This window comes from Ruditapes philippinarum, unplaced genomic scaffold (genome assembly GCF_026571515.1).
Source record: "Ruditapes philippinarum isolate M1 unplaced genomic scaffold, ASM2657151v2 ctg3180_1_1_1_1, whole genome shotgun sequence".
Lineage (NCBI taxonomy): Eukaryota > Metazoa > Mollusca > Bivalvia > Venerida > Veneridae > Ruditapes > Ruditapes philippinarum.
In genome coordinates, this window is record NW_026865826.1 from 128,922 (window position 1) to 147,509 (window position 18,588).

General features: G+C 33.9%; 1 protein-coding gene across 2 annotated transcripts; it reads left to right on the top strand.

Moving 5' to 3' along the window:
• The first annotated feature begins 5,102 nt into the window (after window positions 1–5,102).
• On the top strand, window positions 5,103–16,736 carry LOC132730444 (alkylated DNA repair protein alkB homolog 8-like). Of its 2 annotated transcripts, none has more exons than XM_060716369.1 (11): window positions 5,103–5,259; window positions 7,629–7,872; window positions 8,165–8,290; window positions 8,909–9,112; window positions 9,604–9,674; window positions 9,881–9,969; window positions 11,926–12,069; window positions 12,983–13,052; window positions 13,710–13,865; window positions 14,686–14,835; window positions 16,039–16,736. In XM_060716369.1, exons 1-11 carry the CDS (start codon window positions 5,140–5,142, stop codon window positions 16,696–16,698), a joined length of 2,034 nt encoding a protein of 677 aa, XP_060572352.1. In that variant the 5' UTR covers window positions 5,103–5,139; the 3' UTR covers window positions 16,699–16,736. The 2 variants fall into 2 exon arrangements, with proteins under 2 accessions (XP_060572352.1, XP_060572353.1); XM_060716370.1 differs by having other exon boundaries at window positions 12,986–13,052.
• The last annotated feature ends 1,852 nt before the right edge of the window (window positions 16,737–18,588 follow it).

An 18,588-nucleotide genomic window follows, 5' to 3' on the forward strand; every position in this document is an offset into this window, starting at 1 on the left:
TTCCATATTTGAATCATTTTACTATTTTACAAAAAAGTTGTCCTGGAACCATTATTCAAGGGTCACTGTGTTATATATAGAATGCAAAAATTTGAAATAAAAGGCACAAACATGTGAATAATTTGACCTTAATTTTGGTAATTGTACGTACATTGTAAATCTCTCCTACGAGTAACATATGAATATGAGATACATGTACTTCCAGTTTCATTTTGCCTCGCCAAGTTTTGGCAACTTCAACCCATATTTATACGCACTATAAAAATATTAACACTATCTTAAATTATTATATTTTTAAGGTTAAAAAATAAACGTGTCTCATTTGTTGCGTTCATTGAACACCACCCTTCCTGATAATCTTGATTTTTTATCATTATTAATTTATATAAATATAATATTAAATATTTATTGTGTAAAAATGCTTGCCAAATTGCACTTAGCCATGGATTTTCGGTATTTTCACATGGCAACGTATTATATTCTATACATAATTTTAAGTCATTGTTAAATTATAAAAACTTAAAATTAACTACCACAGAAAGTCCAAAACCTTTCACACAAACTTTAAAAAAAGCACTTCTTTGAACTTTCTGAACAGAAACACATCATCATAATAATCATAATATGTTTCTTCATCATTTTAGACAGTATCACTATCATCATCGCTGTAGTATCATCATCGCTGTAGTAATCAATCATAAGTCTATTTTATTACTATGGTCATGGAGCTTTTCTTATGTATATAAACTAATATTTTATGTATAAAAGTTTTTTGTCATTTGTATCATTCAGACAAACAAAATATTTATATGGATAATGATTTCTTTCAACTATATCGATGTTTAAAATGAAAAAAATCCTAGAGACCCTTCAGGACGCTATGTTTGTCATAGCGACATGAAATACGCGTGGATAGACATTAGTTTTTTTACCTTTCAATTGATAATTTTATGTATGAAAAACATTTGTCTCGCTATTGTTACTTACAGTCCAGAATTAATAAATAAACTTAAATTACGGATTATTTAAACAAGAGGGCCATGATGGCCCTGGATCGCTCCCCTGACCCATCAACCGCATCCAAGCAATGTCATAGACAAGCATCCTGGCCAAATTTGATCACAATTGAGTCAAAAATGTGACCTCTAGTGTGTTAAAAATGTTTTCCATATTTGGGCAATGTGACCTAATTTTTGGCTGGAGACGACCCATATTCGAACTTGACCTAAAAATCATCAAAACAACCTTTCTGACAAATTTTCAGGATATTTGGATCAAAACTGCAGCCACAACAAATAAAGATTTTTCGTATTTTTAGCTTCTGTGACCTAGTTTTTGACCGGAGATGATCGATCTTCGAACTTGACCTAGAAATCATCAAAACAACCTTCCTGACAAATTACCAGAATATTTTGATCAAAACTGCAGCCACTAGAGTGTTCACAAGCTTTTTCTATTTTCATCTCCTGTGACCTAGATTTTAACCGGAGATGACCCATCTTCAAACTTGACTTAGAAATCATCAAAACAACCTTCCTGACAAATTTCCAGAATATTTGGATCAAAACTGCACCCACTAGAGTGTTGACAAGCTTTTTCTATTTTTAGCTCCTGTGACCTAGTTTTTAACTTGAGATAACCCATCTTCGTACTTGACATAGAAATCATCAAAACAACCTTCCTGACAAATTTCCAGAATATTCGAATCAAAATTGCAGCCACTAGAGTGTTAACAAACTTTATCTATTTTTAGCTCCTGTGACCTTGTTTTTGACCGGAGATGACCCATCTTTGAACATGATCTAAAAATCATCAAAACAACCTTTCTGACAAATTTCCAGAATATCTGGATTAAAACTGCAGCCACTAGAGTGTTAACAAGTCTTTTCTATTTTTAGCTCCTGTGACCTAGTTTTTGACCGGAGATGACCCATATTCGAACTTGACCTAAAAAATATCAAAACAACCTTCCTGACAAATTTCCAGGATATTTGGATCAAAAATGCAGCCACGAGTGTGTTAACAAGCTTTTTCTATTTTTAGCTCCTGTGACCTAGTTTTTGACCGGAGATGACCCATCTTCAAACTCGACCTAGAAATCATCAAAACAACCTTCCTGACAAATTTCCAGAATATTTGGATCAAAACTGTAGCCACTAGAGTATTTACAAGCTTTTTCTATTTTTAGCTCCTGTGACCTAGTTTTTGACCGGAGATGACCCATCTTCAAACTTGACCTAGAAATCATCAAAACAACCTTCCTGACAAATTTCCAAAATATTTGGATCAAAACTGCAGCCACGAGAGTGTTAACAAGCTTTTTCTATTTTTAGCTCCTGTGACCTAGTTTTTGACCGCAGATGACCCATCTTCGAACTTGACCTAGAAATCATCAAAACAACCTTCCTGACAAATTTCCAGAATATTTGGATCAAAACTGCAGCCACGAGAGTGTTAACAAGCCTTTTCTATTTTTAGCTCCTGTGAACTAGTTTTTGACCGGAGATGACCCATCTTCGAACTCAATCTGTATTTCATTTAGACAAACATTCTGACAAAGTTTGACAATGATTCAATCAAAAGTGTGACTGCTAGACTGTTAACAACTTAATTGTTGACGACGAACGACGCACGACGCACGACGACGGACGCCGGACATAGCCCTATCACTATACCTCACCTTGACCACTTCGTGGTCAGGTGAGCTATAAATAATCTTGGTTTATATGAACATTAAATCCTTTTCATTGTTTAACCCTTTCTCTCATGAGCATATTGTGAACAAGAGCCATGTCAACATGGCCATCCCTCGCCGAATGTGTTTGCTCATTGGAAGAATGTATATGTAGTAGAACAGAATAATTCTATTTTAAGAGGTCTTTTGGTAATGAAAACTGATGGCTATAGTGATTACAGCTTTGAAACCTATGTGAATACTGATGGCTGAAAATAACAAAGGGCAATAACTCAAAAATAATGCAGGGTAGAGTTATCATTCTTAAGCACTGCACTCCTCCTCAATGAGATCCATCCGCCTTTGAAGTTTCAAGTTGATACATCAAATACTTTTTGAGATAAGCTCTGGACAAAATAGCATAAAAAAACAAAGGGCAATAACTCAAAAATTGTATAGGGAAGAGTTATCATTCTTGCGCACAACATTCCTCCTCAATAAGATCTATCCAACTAAGACATTTCATGTTGATATCTCACACTTTTTTTTAGTTATGCTCCACTCAGGTGAAAAATTAGGTATGAAAAATAACAAAGGGCAATAACTCAAAAATTATGAAAGGTAGAGTTATCATTCATGTGCACTGCACACCTCCTGAGTGAGATCTATGCACCTATGAAGTTTCATGTTAATATCTCATAGGCTTTTGGAGTTTGCTCTGGACAAAAATCAATTTTGAAAAATAACAAAGGGCAATAACTCAAAAATCATGCAAGGTAGAGTTATCATTCTTGTGCACTGCACTCCTCCTCAATGAGGTCTATCCACATATAACATTCCTCCTCAATAAGATCTATCCACCTATGACATTTCATGTTGATATCTCAAACACTTTTTGAGTTATGCTCCACTCAGGTGAAAAATTAGGTATGAAAAATAACAAAGGGCAATAACTCAAAAATTATGAAAGGTAGAGTTATCATTCATGTGCACTGCACACCTCCTGAGTAAGATCTATGCACCTATGAAGTTTCATGTTAATATCTCATAGGCTTTTGGAGTTATGCTCTGGACAAAAATCAATCTTGAAAAATAACAAAGGGCAATAACTCAAAAATCATGCAAGGTAGAGTTATCATTCTTGTGCACTGCACTCCTCCTCAATGAGGTCTATCCACCTATGAAGTTTCAAGTTGATAACTCAAATACTTTTAAAGATATGCTCCGGACAAAGATGTCGGACGGAAGGACGGACGGACGGAAGGACGGAAAGTCGGACGGACGGACGGACGGACGGACGGAGACTATTTCTATATCCTCCGCCGAAAATTTTTTTGCGGGGGATAAAAATGGCCGTTTTCACTGAAAAGTCTCCTGTTACAAGTTCAAACTGCTATGAAACTATGAAAAATGCTTCAATACTGATCAAACTTGGCGCAAATGTTGACTGGACCATTGCCTTTGTAACGACATGCTCTGTCTTAAATTTCCTGTTACCATGGCAACGAGGAGACATCTCAAAATTGCTAAAAATCACCATTTTGCCTCGATTTTTTCCATCAAAATTTATTTCAAAGTGCTGCAACTTCTCAAGGGATTGAGATAGAGTCAAAGGCTTTTCAGCGTTGGTTACACGTTACCTAATGATCGACCTGGGGTCATTTTTAGCCTCTCACAAGTCCAAAATTTTCTTGGCGATGAGAGGGACTCCACCCCCTTCAAACCCCCCAAACAGAAGGGGGCACATCTCCCTTCTGGCAACCCCCTGATGTATCTTTTGGATGAGGGGCGGCGCCGAAAAAGTGCTCACTTTTTTTAGCAACATTTCTCAAACGAAAGCATGTGTTTGAAAACTTATTTACGATTTAATTAAATATTATTTTTGCTTTGATAAAAAATAAAAACCTTCAAGACGCTTCGGGACACTATGTTGGTCAGTTAGCTACTTGTAATATGCGTGGATATACGTTTGTTTTTTTAGCTTTCAATTGATAATTTTATGTATGAAAAACATTTTTCTCGCTATTGTTACTTACAGAATTAATAGACAAACTTAATTGACGAATTATTTCAAAGAAATGTTGGTTTATATAAACATTAAACCTTCGGGACACTTATTTGGCACACAACTGTTTTTGAGCAAGGTTAGTTTTATTGATATAAATAGAAAAATGTCAATAGAGATAAATTTTTTCTACCATAAAAACCTTTTATACATAATAATAGACACCATAAATATAACCTTTTTGGTTGTTAAAATTAAAAATAATGCCTCGGGACGTTTCGGGACGCTTTTTAGTGAGACCGTATATTTATCTCTTATCTTATCTATATACAAACTGTGATATAATGTCAATTAAGACGCTCCTTTCGCTTGATTTCCATTTCTTCCCCCAAATTGGTCACTTTCGTATTTTAATCATACAAGTTTTCGTCTAAAATTAATTCTACTTCTAAGTTCAAAGATGGCGGCTGCTGAACATGATAGTGAGAAGTTGAGAAGAAAAATATGTAAAAAGTCAAATAGATTGCGTGAAACTCTATTAAAGAAAGAGAATATTTCTGCAGTTGATTTTCCAACCTTGGTATGTAGTTTTATTTTCTTACTTATCTATCTGACCAACCTAAACTGACATATTGAACGGAAGATTGACGTTTCGCCCTCAAGACTGTTCACACCAAGATGGTTCACATCAAGATATTTCACTCCCTTTTTATGATAAATCTTTGAAATATAAATGCAAGAAATTTTCCGTTTTTTTTTTGTTTTTTTTTTAAGAACAGACATACTTCCTATTTATCTATCTTCCATTAATGTCAAACCTCTGACGGGGACGTTGATACATAATTTGAGGATTACCTGGATTTCTTACCAGTACACCTCTAGTTAATTTGGAAACACAAAGTGTCTCAGAAAAATCCCAAGGGTGTTACCCAGGATTGAACCCGGGACCTCAGGAGTGACAGCCAGTGGTCTAACCAACTTAACTATTGTGCCACCTACATGATTGTGTAATTCTTAAACAAAACAAATTATAAAAAGAAGGGGCTATCCGAACTGGCCGTATGGCCAGCCACAAATTATAGCCGTACATGAGTCAGCAATTGTATAATTGTATTTTTAAATACATGTAGATACATTACATATGGAATATTAAATTTTAAAATCCTATACAAGGACTGACACTAATACTAATCACGGAGTTGTTTTTACTCTTTTAATAGAAACTGTAAATAGGGAAACTTTTTATTTTTATTTTGGAAAACAGTCAGTCCTGCCTGCTGCGTATGTATATACAGTTTTTACCCAATTGCGAGTATACTCCTTGCGGAGTGATGCAATCACTTGAGAGATGATGATGACAAGAGAATTATAGAATGCTTTTCACGGAACATGCAAACTTTCCTTTGTGATGGACAAATTTGTACTGTCAGTAATTGATGCAGTTATCAGAGCACAATAACAATTATGTTGGGTCTTTTTTCATTTTTAAAGGTGTTGAAAATTAAACATACTGTAACAAAAAAGATTAATGTATTACAATAATAATGTTAATGATTTCAGTTGAATTTGATGTTATTCAACTTTAACTGTATAAATGCTCTTTGTTCTGGAGATGACAATGATCAATATTTGTAGTTTTTAAATTGTACTTTCTTTGGCCAACATGGTGATTCATCTCTAAAGGGTAAGCATGCAAAGACAATTATTGCTGTTAAAGTTTCTTGGTTAAATCCACGTTTAAAGACTTAAAAGAACATATATGCATTTTCGACTGTCCTATAAATTTGAAAAGTGTCATACGGCTAGAGTAACTAAGACAATACAGTGTGTCCTAGCTTGCCATATGTGACTCACGTAGACATGCTTTTGTTGCAAATGATCCAGTTTAAATGATTTAGCCTACCTTTATCAGAGACAGAGCTGCACTTATCAAAGAAAATAAAGTCCTAAATAGATGACTCAATTCAAGACATACATGTATATTTATATGTTGTTATGATGTAGCATTTACTACCAACTTACAAATAAAGACTGAAAAACAGCCTTTAAACATGCTAGAAAAACTTGAAGTGATAAGGATTTTATAACTATAATTATGAGAATAGTCAAGTGCAGCTATTGAGTGTTTATTTGAAATTATGAAGTGTTTTTATATTGTACATACTATCTTTACTATCTATACTTTCAAATTCTAATATAGTTGCATGTTGTATTGTATTCAGATTGCTATGAGAAATTATCACAAAAAATGTCATTAATCAACTGTAATATTTAACCCATTGCTTCATGAGCATTTTGTGAAAAATGGCTGTTTTCATTGAAAAGTCTCCCGTTACAAGTTCAAATTGCTATAATACTATTAAAACTGCTTCAACACTAATCAAACTTGGCACAAATGTTGACTGGACCATTGCCCTTGCAACAACATGCTCAGGCTTAAATTTTCTGTTACCATGGCAACGAGGGGACATCTCAAAATTGCCAAAAATCACTATTTTGCGTTGATTTTTTCCAACAAAATTGATTTCAAAGTGCTGCAATTTCTCAATGGATTGAGATAGAGTCAAATGCTTTTCAGCGTTGGTTACACGTTAGCTTATGATCAATCTGGGGTCATTTACAGCCTCTCACAAGTCCAAAATTTTCTTGGCGATGAGGGGGACTCCGCCCCCCTTCAAACCCCCCAAACAGAAGGGGGCACATCCCCCTTCTAGCAACCCCCTGATGTATCTTTTAGTTGGGGGGCCACGCCGAAAAAGAGCTCACTTTTTTTAACAACATTTCTCAAACAAAAACAAGTGTTTGGGGCCTAAATAAGGCATTTTTTCATCATTTGAGACAACAAAAAGGGGGGGGGGGGGGAAAAAGGCGTTAAAAGGCGTGTATATGAAGTAATGGGTTAAGTAACCTACAGTAAAGCATCTGATTGTTATAACATGATTATTTCAGATTTTATGTGTTTGCAACGGAGGTCTTGGCAATTGTGTCGCTTATGAGGAAATGCTAGAGCAGTTTGGTCAGTTTGGCAAAAAATGTGATATTTTAATGATTCCCCAGAAGTCCTATGCATATGTGTGTTATAAAACAATAGCTGAAAGTGAAGAAGCATATAAACAAATGAATGGGCATAAATTACAATCTACTGAAAACAGACCCAATGAAGTAGTCTTGTATACATTTTATGTTAATGAAGGTGAGTAAGATTTACATGTATCCTTAATATCAAATCAGATGTACATGTATTTAAAAATCTAATGTTAATCAAGGATGTTTGCTTATTCAAACAACTTATACTTTGTTTTTGTAAGAAAATGAACAAGGTTTATATTTTAAATATCTATATCAACTTAAGAACTAGGAGAAATGAGAATACTTGACCTAAAAATATAGTTTCCATACCCCATTGACATAACTTTTTAATAAACCATACTGTAAAGATGTATGATGATGTAAAACATGTATCAAATTATATTTTGATATTACAGTAGGTAAGAGTGTGTCACCATCTAGGGAAAGACCGCCAGGTTTGATCCTGCTAGAGGAATATGTTACAGAGGAGTATGCTGCTGAAATTATTAAGTCTGTTAACTGGCAGGACGATCATGTCAAAGGTATACTAGAACTACTAAATTAGAAACAATACCTTATGATGTTTTGTTTATAGATTCTATTTTTATTTTAAAATTGAATCATCTCCTGTTAATTCATGAGCTTCATCAGCGAGTAGTTTTTATAAATTTCCGACAACATTTCTGTATTTGTATTATTTGACATTGCGACATGAGGAGAATTTCTCAGCTCTCTTGGTGCTGTTATTTCTAATGAACATGTAAATCAATGTTGTCTAGTCTTGTTAAAACAAGACATACATGTAGGGTAGAAAGTACATTGTATAATGGAAAAGGAAAGTGAAAAGAAAGACCAAATGGCAAACTTTAAAACTACATGATATCATTTGATAGTACATGATTATTGTATACCGGTATGAGAGCCAGGTATAAGTGGTACTGTACATTGCGTACTGAAAAATTCATATGAAATTTAATAATAGGCAAACAAAAAAACCCATGAAAATGTCCTTTGTGGTAAAACTTCGAAATTACATGCCCACATATTTATTTGAATTCACAGTATTTAATGAATTAGTTTTGGTATAAATTTAATGAAAAAACCCATTTTGATAAAAGTAGTAATGTATTATGCTATTGTTGATTCTAATTTAATTTAAGGTCAGCAAGGTCAACTTAAGCATCGTAGAGTGAAGCATTATGGGTATGAGTTCAGATACGATATAAACAATGTTGACCCAGATGAACCGTTACCTGAAGGTATACCAGATGTCTACAAGCCTTTATTGGATAAACTTATTGATAGTGGTGTGGTCAAACACTACCCTGACCAGCTGACCATTAATCAGTATCAGCCAGGACAAGGTTAGGTGAACATGGCTTAAATCATATTTCATAAGCTTATTTCACATATTAAACAATAACTTAATTAGCTTGGTTTATTCAGAAAATTATTTTAGTTTGATTGTGTAGGAAACTATAAGCTTATAGACACAATCTCGAAACTGTTCCTTGAACCAACCAGTACTGAGCAATGAGTGTAAAGTTTTTTGTTCAAAGAAACAACAACTTGACCTTGACGGGGTTTGTACCCATGCTGATAGCAATCAATTGATTGCTTAAATGTAGCTTGCAATTTCATTAAAAGGAGAAGCTGTGTTTTTGAACAATTTTAGGTAAGGCGACAAATTTGAAAATATCTGTTAACATGGCCAGATTTATGTATAGGTAATTGGCTTTCTTGTCGTTTTTTTTGTAACATTTGTAAAAAAACCCTGCAAATACTGAGAATACTGATGCAAGCTGTACAAATAGTTGACTTGTGTCAATGTATTAAAATTTATAATGTATTTCAGGCATTCCTCCCCATGTTGATACAACAACAGCATTTGAAGATGGTCTTATATCACTAAGTCTAGGATCCCAGGTATGCATTCTTCTTAAAACTTATAAAACAAATTCTAAATATAGACTGAATGGACTTGTAATTCTTGATTGTTTTCATATGACATCCAAAATTTAAGTTTCAGCCTGTTTCTCAGCCCGAAGATTATGAAAATTTGAATCACTTTTTGGCCTTGAAGGTGTTTATGTTGTATTTTAGATTTTGATAGAGTTTGTGTTGTATTTTAGGTATTGATGGAGTTCAGGCATCCAGATGGTAGACATTTGTCCGTACTTTTGCCACCTAGAAGTGTCTTAATAATGACAGGGGAATCAAGGTAATATATATTTATAAGTTTTAGGATAATATAGATTGTGGTTATTTGTTTTACGTGATTGACCTCCTTTGCTATTTTGGTGTAAGCAACCATAACTATTTAGCTTTTGATGATTATGGTCACTAACACAATGTTGGCTTTAAATCTGGCCAGGGACATTTATTATGCGCCCCGAAAAATTTCGGGGAAGCATATAGTCGTCGGGTTGTCCGTCAGTCCGTCCCAAATTCGTGTCCGGCCAATAACTTTGTTATTTGAAGTCGGATTTTAAAATTATTTCACAGAAATGATCACCATATTGAGACAACATGTCGCGCGCAACATATGGTGCGCTACCTTGAAGGTCAAGGTCACAGCATGATCTTGCAGCAAAATCGTGTCCGGTCCATAACTTCATTATTTGAAGTCAGATTTTAAAACTATTTCACAGAAATGATCACCATATTGAGACGACGTGTCGCGCCCAACATTTGGCTCGCTACCTTGAAGGTCAAGGTCACAGCATGACCTTGCAGCAAAATCGTGTCCGGTCCATAACTTCATTATTTGAAGTCGGATTTTAAAAATATTTCATAGAAATTATCACCATATTGAGACAACGTGTCGCGTGCAATATTTGGTTCGCTTCCTTGAAGGTCAAGGTCACAGCATGACCTTGCAGCAAAATCGTGTCCGGCCCATAACTTCGTTATTTGAAGTCGGATTTTAAAAATATTTCACAGAAATGATCACCATATTAAGACGACGTGTCGCGCGCAACATTTTGGTCGCTACCTTGAAGGTCAAGGTCACAGCATGACCTTGCAGCAAAATCGTGTCCGGCCCATAACTTCGTTATTTGAAGTCGGATTTTAAAAATATTTCACAGAAATGATCATCATATTGAGATGACGTGTCATGCACAACATTTGGGTCGCTACCTTGAAGGTCAAGGTCACAGCATGACCTTGCAGCAAAATCGTGTCCGGCCCATAACTTCGTTATTTGAAGTCAGCTTTTAAAACTATTTCACAGATATGATCACCATATTGAGATGATGTGTCACGCGCAACATTTGGGTTGCTACCTTGAAGGTCAAGGTCACAGCATAATCATGCAGCAAAATCGTGTCCAGCACATAACTTCATTATTTGAAGTCGGATTTTACAACTATTTCACAGATATGATCACCATAATGAGACAATGTGTCGCGTGCAACATTTGGGTCGCTACCTTGAAGGTCAAGGTCATGGCATAACCTTGCAGCAAAATCGTGTCCAGCCCATAACTTTGTTACTTGAAGTTGGATTTATCAACTATTTCACAGAGATGATCACCATATTAAATCAACGTGTCACATGTAGCATTTGGGATGCTACCTTGAAGGTCAAGGTCACAGCATGACCTTGCAGCAAAATCATGTCCGGCCCATAACTTCGTTATTTGAAGTTGGATTTTACAACTATTTCACAAAAATGATCACCATATTGAGACAATGTGCTGTGCACAACATTTGGGTTATTTTTACACTTTGAACTTTGTCTGTGACATAACTCTGACACTACAAGAGGTATACTTTCCTGTGTCCAAAACCTATTCGGGGAGCATCACCCGATGATTCTAGGACACATGCCTCATATGTTTTGAAATGGTTGATATTTGCCCCCCCCCCTGCCCCCACCCCCCTGAAGAATTCTGAGACCCCCCTTCAACCCTCAGGTCTTAAAAAATTGAAATTGAGGAAAATTGCCATTGAAATATTCTTTTCAACTTTGTCCTGTTCTCTTTATTTTAATATTCTGCCAAGTAATAATTTTAAGCAGTTTCTTTAGTAGTCTTAAACTTGTGTCAGTTCTATTATATGCATTATGTTCGCCCTTTTAAATGTTTAGGGGAGTAAATGTCCGGCCATCCAAAACAGTGCAAGGGGGCAAATATCTTTAAAACTCTGTTGCATTTCTTGTCTTCATTATCTAGGTATGTGTGGTCACATGGTATAACACCGAGGAAGTCCGATATTGTACCACTAGCTGACGGTGGTCTAACTCTTCTACAGAGAGAATTGAGAACTTCATTTACCTTCAGAAAACTTACTGGAGTTAAACCTTCACAATTAATCAGGTACTTTATAAAAAATGATCATGCTATTTATAAGTGTTTCAAAGTAAAGAAACATACAGATAATTTAGGACAGTGGGAACATAACAGTATCACATGAAATGGTAGAAAATATGAGCCACATCATGACAAAACCAACAAAATGGGTTTGCGACCAGCATGGATCCAGACCAGCGCGGATGCGCAGGCTGGTCTGGATCCATGCTGGTTGCAAACGCACTATGTTGGTTTTGTCATGACACGGCTCTTTTGTTGGTCATTTTGTCACCTTAGTGCAGTAATGGGTTAACGTTTTTTAAATTTAACAGGAGTAGATCTGTCACTGCACTTATATGATAATTTGTTTATTTGAATTTTTTCTTTACTAGAAACAAAACATTTAACCTTATCATTGTGGCTAGCATATATAATGTATTGATATATTGATGAATGTATGCATGTATTCTAATTCAATTTTAAATGAGGGTCCATCCACCTTTTAAGGCACAAAAGCAGCTTTTGCTGTCAAGTATGGACCCTGGACATGTCACCAGCCCTTAAAGGGTTAATTTTGAAGCACTTAGTGGTGATAATTTACCTCCCTTTTCTGCAAAAGACTTTGTATTCTGTCATGGGAGGAAGCTTGCTATCGGAACATCTGTGGTTCTACTCAGGTGCCTGCCTAAGCCAGAAATAAAGTATGGATGTAAAGCTGGAAAATTGCCAGATGATTTTTACTGTTTTGATGGCAAAATAAGTTACCTGAGGAAGTGTTTGGGGTTCTATAGAGTCCAGATTTGGTGTTTTAAAGTTCTACATAATAACTCATGAAAAAAATAGAAATTTCAATTATAATGATATTTCAATGATATAATTGCGTGAAAACCAATGTTTACTTACTGAAGTCAGTGATTTGTAAATGTCTGTTTTTTTCAAGCAGTGATAAGCCAGATGTGCCGTGTAATAATTCTACTGCCTCAGAGCTGGAGAAAAAACATGTTTATCAGGTAACCCTTCATGTAAACTAGTAATAGTGTTATTCAGCTGATTTGTAATGGTATTGTTTCAAGCTTTCAGGAATTTGCCTGAAGTTCAGGTTTTAAGGTTTTCTCACAGATTGAACTGGCACCCAAAGCTTTTAACCAGCTTTGTACCAAAATACCATTATTAAATGTTTATTATACCTTATAAAATTGTATTTTAATTGTTTAACAACTTTTTATTTATGTTGTCTCATTACTGTGATCAGTAGGTGAAGTTTGTCATGGTATTGACCACTAAAAAGTTTTTCTTTCCAATAATTAGGGAAAGCTTTGACCTTCCTAAAATTTTGGTTTGGATGTTAGTCATCAACAGTAGGTGACCTGTATTGATTTTGAAGTCATTTTATCAAAGGTTAAAATCACAGTGTCACTGTGTATATTTAAAAAAAAATAACCTGAGAAGAAATAAAAGCCTAAGTTTATGAAACTTTGTTACAACATGACCTATAAGATTTAAGGTTATTCAAGTATTTCCTCATTTATGAAGGTTGTGAAGCTTGTTATTTATAATATATTATTCCATGTATATTTATATTACTTATTAAAGATAGATTAAGCCTCAGGAATAAATGAAAGGTTTCTTTGTATTTTCACATTTCTAGTTTTATTCATGTTATATAGGTATATGAAGAAATAGCAGATCATTTTAGTGGAACAAGACATACGCCTTGGCCTAATATTGCCGAGTTTCTCAAGAAACAATCTCCAGGTTCTCTACTTGTTGATGTTGGTTGTGGTAATGGGAAATATTTGGGAGTCAACAAAGACTTGTTTGAGGTAGATATGCATGATTTACATGTTTCTTAATGTGTAAATCTTTTTACTGATTTTGTGCCATAATACACAAGTACAAAGGATAAATACACCTTTGTTGAAAAATTTAATGTTTTTATATTCTCAATATAAGAAAAATTGATAGTTTCATTGTAGGAAGTTCACAACACAAATACAAATTCCATAATCTTGGTCAAGGGAAATAACTCGATTTGTAAATTAATTTCCTTGACTTATTATAAATTAAACATCTTTTGTGATACACTTTTATGAAAAAACATTGGACATACCCGATTCATTTCACAGCTGAATCTATATATGTTTCTGATGAAAACTAATTTAATAATGTAATGCAATTTACAGTAATTTTCTTTCTAACTACATTTTCAAAGAAAAAAAAGAGAGCTTTTGTCATGACTCTCTTGTATGCATGAGCATTGGTAAATCTATTGTCAAGGTCCATTTTCTCTAAAACTATAAACAACTATACTTGGTATACATGTATATTGTCATAAAAGGACACCATTTCAAAGGACAGATAATTTTAAAATTATTTTTTGCAAAGTTATGCCCCCTTCTGCTACTGTGTTTTTTTTTTTCACTATCCAGCATTGAGAAAAGTTGATTGCGCTGTCTGCGGACAGGTCTTGTTTTTGCATAATATCACCCAGCTAAAATACTAATTCCATAAATATATGAATGAAAACACAATAACAAAAGTAATTTCCTTATTCTAATTTTTATATAAACTTGATTTACAGCACCTAAATATCATATCTATGTATCATATCTATGTATCATATGTTGGACAATTTTTACTTAGATAGGATCAGACAGGAGCTACAACTTAGCTAGGATAGTTCGGGAGAGGAAGTTTCAAGTTTACGTCGGTGATATTTTATCTATACCACTGAGGGCAGAAGTGGCCGATGTGTGTATATGTATAGCTGTAATACATCATTTATCCACGCAGGTTGGTACAAAACTTTATGACAAAGAGGTTTAGTTTAAATAGAGGATATTGAATGAGTGTAGGTTTAATACTAAATTTATTGAACAAGTTAAATAAAACCATATTATTCGAGCCTGTGGCGAGCATGATATTGTTTTATTCAACGAGTTTAATAAATTTTGTGTTGAATCTACACAAATATAATATTCTATTTATCACATATATAAAATATGAATGGATTGGTAAACTGTAAAAAAGAGTCATTTTTCATTTGATGCGCCTATAGTGTATCACTAACATTAGCACGCTTTAATACAATATTTTAACAAAATGCAAGTGATGTCATGTCAATGTGTTATTACACTAGTGTAATATTGTTCTTATTAAATTGCTTTATTTCTCTCCTGTGTCGCGTTTTATGCGGTAAACATATTTATTTAAGCTTGATTGCCAAACAAGTTTTTGCAAATAATATTAATCACTTAGAGTCAGCTTCCTGGTACCAAACAGTACAAGTGTCATATGAAGAAACATGATTGTGGCCCGAGTAGGGATCAAAGCCATGATCCCTGGATTGAGAGGCAGACACATTAACCACTAGGCAACCGTTCCACTTAAGATGTTTAAATCACTTGTTCTTGTAGGAGATGTTGAATTATTTTACATGAAAAAAAAAGCTTTACAACAGATGTATTGTTTCACCCATGTGCTAACTTTATACATTCATGTTTGTTTGTACCAATATTGCTTGGAGAAATGAGTATGACATTTTACATTGTAACTCTTAATAACTAAAAATTAAAGAAATAGATAAATGATAATGCAAATCTATGAAAAAAGTAAATGCTGTCTTTTTAAAAACAAGTTGTTTTTGACAACAATCACTCAAGAGAAAATTTAAAATGGTGTTATTTAATAATAAAGTTTGCGTGTAAATTTTATATCTGTTCAAGAAACCAGTCTTAACTTCAATACTTATAAAGCTATTGAACATTGAAACATTATATGTGGATGCACTATGATGAGTTCTACCAGTCAGACCAGAAAATAAGTAATAGATTAAGAAAAAATTATTAGGTAATTATTACTGGTATTTGAGAGTCTCAGCCAGGAAGTGCTTTGTTAAGCCTTTGTTTTCCAGATTTATTATTTAACCATATTATTCCAAGACTCTTTTTTGGCTTATATTTTGACATGCATATATGTAATTTTTATATAATGCAGGAAAGAAGAAAGCGAGCAATATGTGAATTATTAAAGGTTCTTAGACCAGGTGGGCAGGCATTGATTTATGTGTGGGCAATGGAGCAAGAAATGAACAAAGTCAAGTCAAAATATTTAAAGGATAACAAGTCTAGCAATGCAAAATTTGATGTAGAAAACCAGTCTTGTGAAAATTCAAAAGGTGATATTGTAAACCACTCTCAAGAAAATTCAAAATGTGAGTCAGAAAACCAGTCTTGTGAAAATTCAAAGTGTGAGACAGAAAACCAGTCCTGTGAAAGTTCAAACTGTCATACTGAGAATCAGTCTCATCAAAGTAAAGAAAAAAATATGAATGAAAATATAGTTTCTGGTTGTAGTAACTTACAAAATAATATAAAGACTGGTAATATAAAGACTGATAATACAGACCTATCTTCTGATCTTAAGAAATTGGAAGTTCATGTGAACAGGACACAGTTTAAACAGCAAGATCTGTTAGTGCCATGGCAACTTAAAGGCAAGGAGAAAAAGTCTGAGTCTAGTGCAACATTCCATAGGTTTTATCATGTTTTTCAAAAGGGTGAATTGGAATCCTTATGTGAAAGTGTGAAGAATTGTTCAATTATTAAAAGTTACTATGACCAGGGTAATTGGGCGGTGATATTAGAAAAGATATAGCTGATTAATTATATCAAAATTAATATAAATAAAATATAAACCATTCTGTCTTTATGATTGTGTTGTTAAAGCTTATTTTTACCATTTTTAGCTCGACTATACGAAGTATATGGAGAGCTGTCCTACTCGCCCCGGCGTCCGCGTCCAGATTTTAGATTAAAGTTTTGGTGCAGTAAAATATTTTTCACTATAACTTTGTCATTTCTTAAGGTATCAACTTCAAACTTCAAATATATGTTCCTTATCATCAACCACATCTTATGTGACAAGGATCATAACTCTAGCACCAATATTTTGAGATTTATCTCCCCTTGAACTTAGAATTTTCCTCAAAAAATATTATTTCTTACTGTTTCTTTTTTATTTCTTAAGGGATCAACCTCATACTTCAAATATATTTACGTTATCATCATCCCCATCTTATGTGACAAGGTTCATAACTCTAGCACCAATATTTTCAGATTTATCTCCCTTTGAACTTAGAATTTTCCATAAAAAATATTATTTTTTACTGTTACTTATTTATTTCTAAAGGGATCAACTTCATACTTCAAATATATTTACGTTATCATCATCCACATCTTATGTGACAAGGTTCATAACTCTAGCACCAATATTGCAAGAATTATCTCTTCATAAACTTAGATTTTCTTACTAGAAAAATGTTATTTTTTATTATAACTTTTTATTTTTAAAGGTATCTACCTCAAACTTCAAATACTTATTCCTTATCATCAATTACATTTTATGTGACAATGTTCATAACTCTTGAAGCAATATTTACAGATTTATCTCTCTTTGAACTTAGGATTTTCTTTAAGAAATATAATAACTTCTTAACTTTTTAAGGTATCTACTTCAAACTTCAAATATATATTTCTTATCATTACACAAATGTTGTGTGACAAGGTCCATAACTCTAGCATGACTATTTCTAGAATTATTCCCCTTGATCTTGGAATTAATGTTAACAAATGTTATTTTTTTACTATAACTTAATACATAATTATACATAATGGATTTTTCTTTCATAGTTTTGTCCTCCTTACTGCGTCCAGTATTTTATAAGTCGAGCTTCGCTGTCTCCTGTGACAGCTCTTGTTCTAAAACATTGTGATTTTACTTGATGTGGTGGGACTATTCTTTTCTTAAACTTTTTACCTCATTAATGTGATGTGCAAAACCGATACAACAATTATCCTGGCTAAAGGTCATCCTTGAAGGTCAAATATCAGACCTATAATGTCAGTATATGAATCCTACACACTTTGAAGGATTTTCTTCATAACTTAGCTTGGCAGTGTGCAGAACCCATTCCACAGCTGTGCCATTTGAAGGTCATGTCATTATTGAAGATCAAAGGTTAAATATCAGACAATTTTGTGTCCAGTCTATAAACCATATACACCTTAGAAGGATGTTCTTCCAACTTGGTACAATTGTTTGTCAGAACCCATGCCACAGCTGTGCTGTTCCAAGGTTTTTCTTGAAGGCCAAATAAGACAATTTTTATATTTGAAGATCAGATATCAGACAGTATACTGTCAGCTCTCTATACCCCTAAAGGATTTTCTGTTTCACATACACCATTTGTGGGTATTAGTTACTTCTAGTAGCTTTTGTTTAAACCGCACATACATGTAGATTATACTTATATAGCTGGGTAGCTTCCCATTATAAATGATTCATTATTTCTCTGTAGAATTAAAATCCATGGAAAATCATTGGTCATAGAAACAATAGTTTTGACTTTCAATTCTGTCATCAAAGACAAAACTGTTTAGATCTTAGGCTTAAAAAAACTTGTGTCCTACAGACATAAAGCATGCAGTTGCACTTTTTGTGCTCCTTTATTATTGCAGGAAAGAGCTGATCCCTTACAGAACCACT

Bases quoted from the DNA above. Each gene is read 5' to 3' on its own strand.
- LOC132730444 (XM_060716369.1), top strand. From the start codon at position 5,140: ATGGCGGCTGCTGAACATGATAGTGAGAAGTTGAGAAGAAAAATATGT. The intron at 5,260-7,628 runs GTATGTAGTTTT...TGATTATTTCAG, and splicing joins CAGTTGATTTTCCAACCTTG to ATTTTATGTGTTTGCAACGG. The intron at 13,866-14,685 runs GTAGATATGCAT...ATTTTTACTTAG, and splicing joins TCAACAAAGACTTGTTTGAG to ATAGGATCAGACAGGAGCTA.